Here is a 12,919-nt window from a genome sequence, read left to right as displayed (position 1 = left end):
AGACAAGATGGAAGCTTTAATTAGAGCAGGGCCAGTGGGCAGGAGAGAGGGGGTTGAGGGAAGGCATCCTTTGGTAGAACTGTTTAAAAGTGGAACCCCCTTTTGTTGGGGTAAAGGGAAAGAAGGAATAGGCCAGGATGACTTCAGCCCTTTTTCTGAGTTGGGAGACCCTCGGGGGTGCAGGAGGTGGGGAGAATGGGGGGAGGCGAGTTGTGCTTTGGAGATGCTGAGGGATCTTTGGGACATCTGGGATGCGCGAGGGAGGCTCCTAGGGGGAGGGGAGCAGAAGCCTCACGGCAGAGGCTAGCGGGGAGCTCTAACCTTGCTCCTACCCGCTTCCCCACCGCAGTGCCGCCCACCATCAGCGTGCCCAAGGGCAGGGCCGTGGTGACAGTGCGGGAGGGCTCGCCCGCTGAGCTGCAGTGTGAGGTTCGAGGCAAGCCGCGGCCGCCGGTGCTCTGGTCCCGCGTGGACAAGGAGGCAGCGCTGCTGCCCTCGGGGCTGCCCCTGGAGGAGACTCCGGACGGGAAGCTGCGGCTGGAGCACGTGAGCCGCGACATGAGTGGGACCTACCGCTGCCAGACGGCACGGTATAATGGCTTCAACGTGCGCCCCCGCGAGGCCCAGGTGCAGCTGAACGTGCAGTGTGAGTCCCATCGCCCCACCTGGACCACATCAGAGCTGTCCCTCCCGGTTAGCAGCCTGGCCTGCCCCCCTCTTCACCCCTTCGTACACTCCAGTCCAACCAGCCCCCTCCAAGTACTGCGGATACCCCTAACACCTTGCCACCCCCGTGTTCTAAGGTGGGAAGTCTGACCCTTGTCACACTTCCAATACCAAGTGCCCCTCACCCCCATCTGCATTCCCAGGGACCCAGTGAGCAAAGAATAACTGATTTTGACAGGTAGACACGGGAGTTTGAAAGACTCTCAAGGGAGCACGTTGTGTCTGAGACTATAACGATGAGAGTTAACTCACCTTGTGCCAAGCACTACTCTAAGAGCATTTTAATGCATGAACTTATTTAACCCTCCACAGCCCTATAGACTCTATCATTCCCTTATTTTTACAAATAGAGAAACCGAGTCCCAGGATAAGTAACTTGCCTAACGCCTCACTAGCTAGTTTGAGGCAGGGCTGAGATTTGAACCTAAGGCAACTAGCTCCGGGGATCATGCTCTAAACCCCGACGTTATGCTGCTTTTTCACTACACGGTGGGGTGAGGGGACCCTTTGAGGCAAGACTAAAGGCCCAGTCTGGGAAGCACGGCTGGAGGAAATGGCCGGGAGGGGGGTGGGTATCTGCAGGTCAGGGAGTTCTGAGCGTGGCCATTGTGTTATGTTGCGAGCGTGTATCCGCTCTGAGATCCTTCCAGGCTGCGGGGTGCGGGAGCAGGGTCGAGTGCGTCGCCTTCAATGGGGCCGCTCCTCAAACCCCACTCGGCCCCGCTGACCGCCGCCCCCGCCGCCCCCACCCCCAGTCCCGCCGGAGGTGGAGCCCAGCTCCCAGGATGTGCGCCAGGCGCTGGGCCGGCCCGTGCTGCTGCGCTGCTCGCTGCTCAGAGGCAGCCCCCAGCGTATCGCCTCGGCTGTGTGGCGCTTCAAAGGGCAGCTGCTGCCTCCGCCGCCGGCTGTCCCCGTCGCCGCCGAGGCTCCCGACCACTCCGAACTGCGCCTCGACGCCGTCACCCGCGACAGCAGCGGCAGCTACGAGTGCAGCATCTCCAATGACGTGGGCTCGGCCACCTGCCTCTTTCAGGTCTCGGGTGAGCGTCCCGTGGGTCCCGCCCCACCCAACCGCGCCCACCTGGGACCAGGCTCCGCCCCAACTCCAGCCCCCGCCCACTCCCGGACTGGGCCGCGCCCCTTTCCAGTTGCTCGTACTGGGTTCAGGCCCCTGCCTTCCCAAGACCCGCCCATGCCAGGTCTAGGCCCCGCCCATGCCGCCCGGACCTAACCATGACGTCGTTTACAGCCAGATCCCCTCCAGACAGGCTAGATCCCTTCGCCCACGCCCACTCCAGGTGTAGATCGTCTCAAGGTCCGCTTGTACGTGTCCTAAGCCCCCCTCCCCCCGCCCCCGTTTTAGCTCAGCCCCGTTCCTTGGCCTCGGACAGCCCTGCCTGTCTCAAACCCCTCCTTCCCCCGGTTTAGGCTTCTCCCCTCCAGCCCCTGGAGCACCAAGTTTGGGCCCTTCCCTCTAAAGACCCGCCCACACCACGCCTAGGCCCTAGTTGCCTGACGCATAGGCTTCACCCCTTCTACCCTCGTCCAATCCCAGCTCTCCATTTCTTGCTTTTTTTTTTTTTTTTTGGTAGCAGGTACGCTCCAGCCCCACCCACACCAGGTTTAAACCCGCCCACTCAAGTCCTGGGCACCGCTCCAGCCCAGCCATCACTTTTCAAGCCCCTCCTCTTTAATCCGTGGCCCCAGAAGCTGCGGGTGGGGGACTCCCTCTTTTCGTGACCGCAGGCCCAATATGAGGGGCCAGAGCTGTAGCTTAGAGGAGAGAAGACGACCCTCAGCAGCCTCTCTGGAACGTCGTGGGTGGCTCTAGTCCTGCCAGCACGCATTTCCTGAGCTGTCACCCCACAGATTCAGGCCCCTCGGTACCCAGAAATCCCTCTCAGCCCATCTCATCATCAAGTCACTCCCGGTTGGGCTGTTTGGGGCTGCAGGCGGGCCTGGGTGAGTCAAAGGGCTGAGGTGAGAGCCGAGGGGAATGCATAGTGGCCAAAGGAGTTGCTGATCCCCCCCCCCCCCCCCCCCCCCGCTTCATGAGGGAGAGTTGGTTCCCACCGCTAGACCTGGTGGCAGCACCCCAGGAGGAGAGCCACAGTTGTGCCTGTGCCCTTCTACTGCACCCCAAGCTCTCCCAACAGCCCCTACTGACTGGGTGCCCCTTTAGTCCTCATTTGGATTTCCTCACTCAACAGCAGGGGGCCAGGACGGGTCACTTCCCAGCCCTTCCCCACCCCACCCAGCCCTGCCAGCCAGAGGCCCCTGTGACATTTCCCACCTCCTTCCCCTCTCCCCTGTTCTCCCATACTTTCCTTGTCTCCCCACCTTTTTGTCTCTCTCTGTCCTCCTTTCTCTTCTCTTCCTTGTACCTCAATATCCTTACCCTTCTTTGTGTCTTTTTCCCCATCCTCTTTCCCTGTGTCCTCTCTAATATCCCTCCCCCGTGTCTTCCCAAATTTCTCTTTTCTCTGGCTTTTCCTTGGCCTTTCCTCTCTGTTCTCACCAATACTACCTCTTGGAATTCCCAATCTCCCTTTTCTCCATTTCCCACCTTCCCTGTGACTGCACCTCATTCTCCCAATCTCCTCCTCTCCCACCGTCTCCTCTTGTCACTATATTCCCTTTCTCTTTGTCTCCCCATGCCCTCTCTCTGTTCCTCGCCATCTTCTTCTGTCTCCCTTTCCGGCACTCCCTCTCTCTGTATCTCTCCCCATCCCCCACCCTCCCCGGCCCCACGCCCCCATCCCCATCCTCTCAGCCAAAGCCTACAGCCCGGAGTTTTACTTCGACACCCCCAACCCCACCCGCAGCCACAAGCTGTCCAAGAACTACTCCTATGTGCTGCAGTGGACCCAGAGGGAGCCTGACGCTGTCGACCCCCTGCTCAACTACAGACTCAGTGTCCGCCAGGTGGGCCAAGGGGGACAGGGGCCCGGGTGCAAGCTGACCCTGGGAATGTCCATCAAGCCATGGGAAGGGGTTGGAGGCAGGGCCTGACCCCCTTATAGACAGCGCTTCAGACCTAGAAAGTGTTCTGGACACAGCAGCAGAAACTGGGAGGCTCTAGGGACCTGCCCCCTCTGGACTCCTGCTCTGGGCACAGGCTTGAGAATTGAGCTGGGTCTGCTGGATTCAGACAGGAAAAAGGGCAGAGCCACCAGCTGTGTTCCCAAAATGTAGAATCTGCTCTTGGGTCAGGAGCTTAAGGTGGGGTGTGGGGTCAGTCTCGTCCACAGGATCTCTAGAATGCAAGGCCAGAGCTATGCGGATGTTTTGTATAGTCTCCTTCGGTGTAGTTCTGCCCAAGGGGCATTAGGTGTGGAGGGTAAAAGTGTGGCTCTGGGGCAGACTGCCTAGGCTAGAATCCAGCTCTGTATGAGCTAGGGCAAACTGCATCTGTTTGGCCTCAGTCTCTTCATCTGTAAAATAGGAGTAATTATAATGTTCCACCTCATAAAAGTGTTATTTTGAGGAGTAAATGAGTTAATAATGGCAAATTACTCTGAATAGCGCCTAGCACACTTTTGTTGTTTTGTACGTGTTGCTATCGCTTACTAAGACAGCTCTAGGAGGCAGGCATAGAAGGAGTGATTGTCCTATCTCACAGATGGGGAAACTGAGGGTCTGGGTTCTTAGTCCTTTATGCTTTCTGCTCCCTGACACTGCCCCCACCCCACCCTCCAAGTCTCACCAGGGCCTGGGCTGGTGCTCTGGTGGAGGGTGTGGCCCGCTGGGCATCTGGGAACTCCCTGTATCTACAGTTGAATCAGCACAACGCCATGGTGAAGGCCATCCCAGTGCGGCGCGTGGAGAAGGGACAGCTGCTGGAGTACATTCTGACTGACCTCCGTGTGCCCCACAGCTACGAGGTCCGCCTCACACCCTACACCACCTTCGGGGCTGGTGACATGGCCTCCCGCATCATTCACTACACAGAGCGTAGGTGGTGGTGGTGGTGGTGGTGGTAAGGGGGGGGCCCATCCCATACCCTGGGGACCCCTTCCAACCTCACTACATGGATCCAGAGCTTGGGTCCCCCCACTGTGTCGTGTTCTACTCTGTCACCCCTCTGGACCCCAGTCCTGGTTTCGGGAACCCTGTCCCCTGGTGCCAAGCCTGGGCACCCTCTGTGCAGTCCCACACCTCAGTTCTGACTTGGTTTTCCTACTTTGTTTCTCAGCCATCAACTCTCCCAACCTGTCAGGTGAGACAACTCCCTCCCACTTCTTCTTCCCTTTGGGGACACAAAAACTCCCGTGGTGGGAGGAAAAGACCCTGAGAGATACTCAGAAAATGGGTGGAGGCCAGCAGCTGGAAGGAGAAGCCAAGGGGAACAGGGCTGGGCTTGGAGACATGTATATCCAGGATTTATTCTGGGGCTTACAGGTGGTGTGGCGGGGGTAGGGGGGTCAGGGGTGGGAGATGTCTTGAACTCAGGGCCTTTCCTCTTCAGCCAGTACCATTCACAGTCCTTAAAAGAAAAATAGAGACCAGGCTAATCCACATCCCCTGTTCTCTCTGGCAGGGGTACTTAATCTGAGACCCAGGAAGCTGCTCCCCACAAAGGATCTGTGTATAGATAGAATTCAGGGGGGTCTGTGATCCTGGAACATAGAAGGGCATACAGTTACTTCTTCATTTTCCCTAACTTCTAGCAGAAGTTTAACATCTCCTTCAGTGATGAACGTAGGCGACAAACCGCAGTAGTAACATCACTACCTGTGACTTTGTCATCAGTACAAACCTGGTGCTTTCACATCACCTTAAAGTTGTTACAGCTATTTCTAAATATCATTAACATTCATTAGAACTTCAAAATCACAGCAGTTATTAGACCCAACACTAGATCTTGTTATTTAATTAGATAATAAAGAAGCCCACTTATTATTATTATTACAACACAGATTTGTTTTTTAAATATTTTGACAGCTGTATCTCAACATAATTGATTTCCTTTGTAACCCTGTGTATTTCATTTTATGCATCTAAAATTATTATTCTGAGATGGAGTCCTTAGCCTTTACTAGATGACAGAGGGTCTGTGGTGCACAAAGGTTAAGAAGTTCTGTTCTGGGAACAAATTTGTCAGGGGCCCAGTTGCCTGGTTTCTCAAGCCCTGAGATCCTGGGTCCACCGTTTGGATGCACGGGACCTGCCTTGGGGTGGCCAGGGAGGGCAAAGCTGGACCAGGGGACCCAAGGAGCCTGACCCTCTTTGTCTCATCCCCACCCTCACCCCAAAGCAGACAACACCTGCCACTTTGAAGATGAGAAGATCTGTGGCTACACCCAGGACCTGACAGACAACTTTGACTGGACACGGCAGAACGCCCTCACCCAGAATCCCAAGCGCTCCCCCAACACCGGTCCCCCCACTGATATCAGCGGTACCCCTGAGGGTGAGGATATGGCCTGCTGCAAGGAATGAAGGACAGCATCAGGGAGGGGTCTAGTGCCAGGGAGGCCAGTCTGAGGCGGGGAACACAGCCCTTCCCTCAGGGAGCCATAGTCTGAGGGGGAGACACAGCCCTGCCCTCAGGGAGACCCAGTCTGGGGGGGGAGACACAGCCCTGTCCTCAGGGAGTCCCAGTCTGAGGGGAGACAGCACCCTGCCTCAAGGAACCCTAATTTGAGGGGGAGACACAACTCTGTCCTCACGGGGATTCGGAAGAAGAGAGAGTACAGTAGAGCTCAGAACTGGCCCAGACTCCGGTGCTGTGCTGTGAGGCAGGGAGGACAAGGTGCCGTGGGGGTCAGATGAAGTCAAGGCAGTGAAGGAATCAGAGGGGAAGAGGCCTGTGTGGGGTGAGGCGGAGGCTGCTGGTGCATCTGCCCCTTCCCAACAGGCTACTACATGTTCATTGAGACATCAAGGCCTCGGGAACTGGGGGACCGAGCCCGTTTGGTGAGTCCCTTGTACAATTCCAGCGCTAAGTTCTACTGCGTCTCCTTTTTCTACCACATGTACGGGAAGCACATTGGTGAGTCGGAGCACCAGGTGGTCTACCCAAGCGTTGCTGGGGCTGGGAGGAGAGAGGGAGTCCACAGGAGGCTGGGTATTGGCCCATGTGAGGCCTGGGCTTCCCAGCTTAGCTGAATCATATCCTTGGAGGGGGTGTGGGCAGAATCTGGGCAAGGGAGGAAGGCAGAGCCAGCTTGTCTGAGGTTTTGAGATGATGAAGGCTTCCTGAGTCTGCAAAGAAAATGGCTCCAGCCGGACAACATGCAAGTCTTGGAGGAGACGGAGAAAACAGGTAAGAGGTTGCATGTATTGAGTGCCTGTCAGGTGCCAGGTGACCTCCTGGGAGCTCTGTCTCCGTGGTCTCATTATCTCTCACAACCAACAGGTGAGGGCGGTCTTACCATATAAATCAGAGAGGTTAAGCATTTTCCCCGAGATCACACAGCAACCCGAGTTGTCTTCCTCCCCGAAGCCCTAAACACAGAATTGGGAGGGTGCTGTTTTGTGAGCAATGAGGGGAAGTCCTGCTTCTTAAGTGTGGGTGTACATTTGCCCTTGGAAAGAGATGGTAGGAGAGTCACATTAATCAACGAACTCATCATTCAGCCGTCACTTCCAGAGCTCCTGCTCTGGGGCCAGGCATCAGGTGCTGCTACGAACAGGACCGACCAGTTCCCATCCTCGGGGCACCTGAAGTCAAGTGGGAGAGATAGGCATTGAACAGCTAATTGCAGCAGATAAGATTGAGCAGCCACTGTGACACATGTCCACAGCAAGACAGGGGCCAAGACAGCTGGTAACAGGGACTGACTGTGGGGGCTGAGTTATGGAAAACTCTGCTGAGGAAGTGACAGTCTTTAAAATTTTTATTATTTGTTTGTTCACTTATTTAGGGGACAGGCCATGTATTTTGCATGGGTCAAAGGTACAAAAGGTACATAATGAGAGCCCCCTGCTCCTCTCAGTCCTCCTGCTGCCTAGAACCCTTTCCCACAGGCAACCACTGCACTTAGACTTGGGGGCAAGTTTCCAGAAACGCTTTATGCCTACAGAAGCCAGTACATGTGTGTTTGATTTTGCCCCCTTTTATACACACTGTTCTGTGTCTTGCTTCTCCCTCTGAACTGTACATCTTGGGAATCATGCCTTATCAGACCACAGAAAGTTTCACAGTAGAGGAAGTGACTTTAAGCAAGAGTAGACCTATGGCTCTTTATGGACAAGTCTCCCCAGCTAAAGTAGTGAGTCATGCTGAACTGATTAGCCAGGATGGGGTAGGATGGAAGGTTCTGCGTCCACTGGGACCTCCAGACCATCCACCCAGACCAATGCACTCGTGGCTGGGTCTGGAATTTGTGGGAAGATTCCTGTGGGGTAGGTGGGTTGGGTGACCAGCCCTGCGCTGCCCAGGCCTGTCGTTTCCATTTGGCTCCTCATTTGGCCTTCCTGAGGAAGACTCTGTAAGCATCAGATCTGGACAGAAGGACTTTCCAGTAGGGATGCCATGGAGGGGCCCCCTGTCCCATGTCATGTTACTGCCCTGCCCTCTTCATCACCATATTTTCTAGGCCTCCAGTACCTGATCTGGTCCCTGCCTCCTTCTCTGACCTCATTTTCTGCCACTCTCCCCCTTGGCTCCTACTCAGCTTGAGCACACTGGGCTCCTTGCTTTCCTTTAAATACTCAGGGCAGGTTCTTGCCTTAGAGGACTTTGCTCATGATGTTCCCTGGACTGGAACACTCTTCTCCTCCCCTCATTCAAGGTCTCCTCCTCAGAGAGGTCCCTGAAAGCCCCAACTAAAATACCTCTTTATTCCTTTCCCTGCATTGTTATCTTTATCATGCCCATCACCAATAGAATGTAAGCTCCAGGAAGGCAGGGGTCTTTGTCTTATTGATTGATGTATATCTAGTGTCTAGAACAGCCCTTGGCACGTAGTGGTGCTTCATTAGTTGAATGAATGAATGAGAGGGAGGTCTGAGATTCATGAACCCAAAGTAACTTCTAACCATGAGGCTCTATGAAAGTCCTTTTTCAGTTGTGAGGATAGTCATGAAAGGTTCTTCAGTCAGCATTTAATTATTGAGAACCAATACCAGTTTGATGCAGACTTTCCCTCAAAGAGTCAAATGAGGAGGAGATGTTAATCCCAATAACTATCACACCACAGAGCAGAGAGTGGTCTGGGCCTGGAGGGCTGCAGTTGAAGCACCCAGGGTTCACAGGACACATAGAGGGCTCCCAACTCAAGCCTAGGAAGACTTCTTGGAAGAGAGGACATTGCAAGAAGGATTTGGCCAGGGGAATGTGGTAGGGGAGGGAGTCTCAGGCAGCTGGAAAAGCCTGAGCAAGAGCCCAGAGGCTGGAAAGCTGGGGTATATCTAGGCTCCAGCATGTAGTCCACTTTGGCTTTGCAGGAGGCAAGGAAGATAGGGAAGAATGAAGTGAGCAGGCCCACCATTAAGGGAGGCTGAAGGTCTTGGGCCCTTGCTGATCCCTGTGAAAGGCGGTCCGGAAGCCCCCCGAGCAGGGGAGATGCTGGAGATGAGGGGGTGCTCAGGGGAGAGGACAGAAACCCAATTTTTGTTTAAGTAGTAAAAAGGAGGGGTTCCCCCATTAGTGTCCTGGGGGCAGGGTGGTGGAGGAAGAAGAAAAGGTGGAGATTGAGGGGGATAGGAACAGGGGGAAGAGCTCCAGGACAGGGAAGAGAGAAAGGCCCCTTTGGAGCTGGTGAGGAGCCTGAAAAGTATTGGGGCTTGCCTCCTGGCCCCCTGGAAGCTTGCTGCAGCCCTGTCGTGGCCCCATCTGTCGGTGAGGGTCCCCACCCAGGCCTAGCTCTGCTGCTTGGGAGGGGGTTTTCTTGCTGTCCAGTTCCCTCCTCTTCCTTCCTCTGCTACCCCACCTGGCAGCTCTGGGCACCAGCTGTCCCCAGACCTTGTGTCTCGCTGACTCTCCTCCGTCTAAGCCAACTCCTTTCATCTCAGGCAGGTAACATTTGGTGGCTCTCTCCCACCGGGGGTCTGTCTATCTGGTGTCACAGATGGTGTGCCTTTGTCTGTGGGCAGAGCCATGGAAATGCCAGCCACTGGGCACTGTCTAAGATTGATTCCCCTTCCCTCTGAGCCAGGTCTTTCACATCACTAGGGGCTTGAGGTGGGCCGGAAGAGCCAGGAAGGGGCATGACATCGCCTGGGTGCTCTTAGCCAAGCCATGATTCCCTCCTTCTTTTCCGGGGCTCCCAGCACCTCCAGAATTCCAGGCCTCTGTGGCTGTGGGCAATGGGCCTCAGCACCCTCCGTCTAATGCCCTCAAAATTGTACTTTCACTGTGCTTACCATGGCTGTGTAGCACAAATACTAACATCTCTCTTTAAAGAAACTCACTCCTCTTGTCTTAGCTTTGTCCTAAGCATCAGTATTAGAGAAACTGTGAGTTGGAAGGACTGGCTTTATTCATTTCTTAAAACATACATATAAGTATTGAAAATTTTAAAATTTTAAAGTCCATCCCTATGCCTCCAGAAATCATCCCATGTATCATGCCCTGCCAGGGGTATGCCCTGTGTGCTTTGGGAATCCTGCTTTGTGCTCAGTCATAGGCCCTGCTGCCCTGGGATAACTCCACTGTTGAGAGGAGGAAGGGGTGTGTGTGTGTGTGTGTGTGTGTGTGTGTGTGTGTGTGTGTGTATGCCGGGGTGGGGGGAGGATTAGTTGACTAGAAAGGAAGGGGAGAGGGGCACCTGGGTGGCTCAGTTGGTTAAGTCCAACTGACTTTTGGCTCAGGTCATGATCACACGGTTCATGGGTTCAAGCCCCGCGTTGGGCTCTGTGCTGACAGCTCAGAGCTGGCCTGGAGCCTGCTTCGGATTCTGTGTCTCCCTCTCTCTCTGCCCCTCCCCTGCTCACGCTCTGTCTCTCTCTCTCTAAAAAATAAATATACATGAAAAAAAAAAAAAAAAGGAAGGGAAGAAATGAACGAAAATTTGCAAGTTGTCCTGATGAATTGAAGCCCTGCTGCTGTCTTCTCTTTCCTGTGTGGAGGTCCCTCCCCCGGGAAAATGGGACAGTGAACCAGTCTGGGATGGTGCTGTGGGCAGTGGCAGAGAGGAGGGTTTGGGGAATGTGGAAGGGTAGGGGTGTCCTTGTCCAGACCTCACTGCCCCCCCCTCTTCATACCCACCACAGGCTCCCTCAACCTCCTGGTGCGGTCCCGGAACAAAGGGGCCCTGGACACACACGCCTGGTCCCTCAGTGGCAATAAGGGCAACGTATGGCAGCAAGCCCATGTGCCCATCAACCCCAGTGGGCCCTTCCAGGTGAGTCACTGGGTGTGGGGGCCCCCGAGGTTCTCCCAGCCCTTGGGCCATTGCTCTGACCAGGGAGCACTTAGGAGGACTTCATGCTCTTTCTGGGGAGCTGGGGAGAAACTCAGGCAGGGTAGGGGGGGCTTTCAAGTGTACTGAAGGGAAGGGATTGGGGGCTCTGCCTGGCAGAACACCCCTAATCCCTGCTCTCTGACCCCGCCCCAGATTATTTTTGAGGGTGTTCGAGGCTCTGGCTACCTGGGGGATATTGCCATAGATGACGTCACGCTGAAGAAGGGAGAATGTCCCCGGAAGCAGATGGATCCCAACAAAGGTGCCAGATGGGAAGGGATGGGGGAGCCGAATCTATGGGGAGCTGTGTAGGTAGGCACCTGTCCGTATCAGGAGAAGGTGCTGGTGTCTGAATGGTGGTTCAGAGTGACTAGGTGGTGGGATGTGTGCGTCAGTGACTATTTGAGCAGGTGTTGGTGTGTTTGGTACCCACCTTGGGCTCCACGTTGGCTCAGGTTATGGGGCATATGTAGGGCAAGGAGAAGACTAAACTCTGCCCTCCTGTGAACTTACTGAGTTATTTACAGTACCCGAGTGCCTCCTGTGTCTGCGTCCAGGTATGTGTGGGTGCAGATGTGAACGTGTGCCCCACCCCCCAGGGCCAGGTGTTTGTAGTTATAACAGCTGGAATTTGCTGAGTGATGACCATGTACCAGGCAAAGTACAAAGCCCTACATGTATCTGATCTCATTTAATCCTGATGACAGCCCTCTGGGGTGGCACTTACTATTAGACTCATTTTACAGATGGGGAAACTGAGGCCCACTGAGGCCAGTGAGCTGCAGAGCCAGGATTTGGACCCTCTCAGGCTCAAAGTTAACCCCCACCCCACGCCACCAGACGTCTGTGCTTACAAGTATGTCTGTGCACAGTGAGGGCAGTGTCTCACTTTAGGTCCCCCAGAGAGAGGGGGAAGCCTGCTAGTCCCTGACATGCTGAGCTGATCAGAGCCCTGGCCTGTCTCCCTTTTCTCTCCTGTCACAGTGGTGGTGATGCCAGGCAGTGGAGCCCCCCTCCAGCCCCACCCACAGCTCTGGGGGCCCATGGTCATCTTCCTCTTGGCGTTGCAGAGATGATGAGAGCTGCGTGGCCCCCCCACCCGGCCCCCGGCACACCAAAGTGTCCGCATCGTACCAAAGACTGACCCCCGCCAGCCGGGGTGCCCAGGGGCAGGGCCGGCCCGCCAGGGAGGGGGCCTGCATTGGCTGCGAGGATGAGCAGAGAACAAGGACAGAGGCCCGGCGCTGAGGCCCTGGAGACAGTCGTTTGACACACGCACACACTCACACACTCACACTCACACACACAGAGATATATTAAAGCACAAGTTTCTATCCGACCTGCCAGCACCTTCTTTTCTGCGGAGACAAGGGACTCGCCCGAATGGCGTCCACCACCCCAGAGACCTCGGCGCCACATAGGCCTTGTCCAACTGCACCTGTGGCGTGTTTCTGACCTTCCCACATTCCTAACTCAAGGCTGAGCCCCGGCCCAGTGGCTTTACCAGATGGGAGCCAGCAGAGGAGCAGACTCAGGAGCCCCACCCTTGGCTGGACTCTGGGACTCCCTGGGATGGGGGAGGCCTGGGTCAAAGGAGGCCAGGGGGTACTTTGTGAGCTCTGTGAATGTCCCCGTGCAGGTGATGGCGAGGGAGGTCAGGCACCTGTTGCACGCACCTCTGTTTACAGGGCGAGAGCTGGAAGGTGGAGATCCCAGGTCACCCTGATCCCTTGACCTGTTCCTTGGACGTCATATCTCACCTCGATGTGCCCCTTTGAAGGGACCCAGCACAGGGTCCTGGGCCTGGGCAGTCTGAAGACTGACACCTTCCCTTCTACCCC

At 55.4% G+C, this 12,919-nt stretch overlaps 1 protein-coding gene across 4 annotated transcripts in view; it reads left to right on the top strand.

Annotated features, from left to right (window-relative positions):
* The window catches only part of MDGA1 (MAM domain containing glycosylphosphatidylinositol anchor 1), a 57,559-nt gene extending 45,142 nt beyond the window's left edge, over window positions 1-12,417 (top strand). The window contains exons 8-17 of one of the 4 annotated variants that reach the window (XM_058733786.1): window positions 350-646; window positions 1,482-1,766; window positions 3,552-3,651; window positions 4,427-4,680; window positions 4,922-4,945; window positions 5,987-6,139; window positions 6,587-6,721; window positions 10,888-11,018; window positions 11,232-11,340; window positions 12,063-12,417. In XM_058733786.1, coding sequence (XP_058589769.1) covers window positions 350-646; window positions 1,482-1,766; window positions 3,552-3,651; window positions 4,427-4,680; window positions 4,922-4,945; window positions 5,987-6,139; window positions 6,587-6,721; window positions 10,888-11,018; window positions 11,232-11,340; window positions 12,063-12,154 — 1,580 coding nt within the window. In that variant the 3' untranslated portion in view covers window positions 12,155-12,417. Of the gene's footprint in view, window positions 1-349; window positions 647-1,481; window positions 1,767-3,499; window positions 3,652-4,426; window positions 4,681-4,921; window positions 4,946-5,983; window positions 6,140-6,586; window positions 6,722-10,887; window positions 11,019-11,231; window positions 11,341-12,062 lie in introns of all 4 variants that reach the window. The other 3 variants (XM_058733785.1, XM_058733788.1, XM_058733787.1) reach the window with 3 other exon arrangements.
* Window positions 12,418-12,919: the final 502 nt, after the last annotated feature.

This window comes from Neofelis nebulosa, chromosome 6 (genome assembly GCF_028018385.1).
Source record: "Neofelis nebulosa isolate mNeoNeb1 chromosome 6, mNeoNeb1.pri, whole genome shotgun sequence".
NCBI lineage: Eukaryota > Metazoa > Chordata > Mammalia > Carnivora > Felidae > Neofelis > Neofelis nebulosa.
Note: the sequence above shows the minus strand (reverse complement) of the source record. Positions and strands in the feature narration are given on the sequence as shown.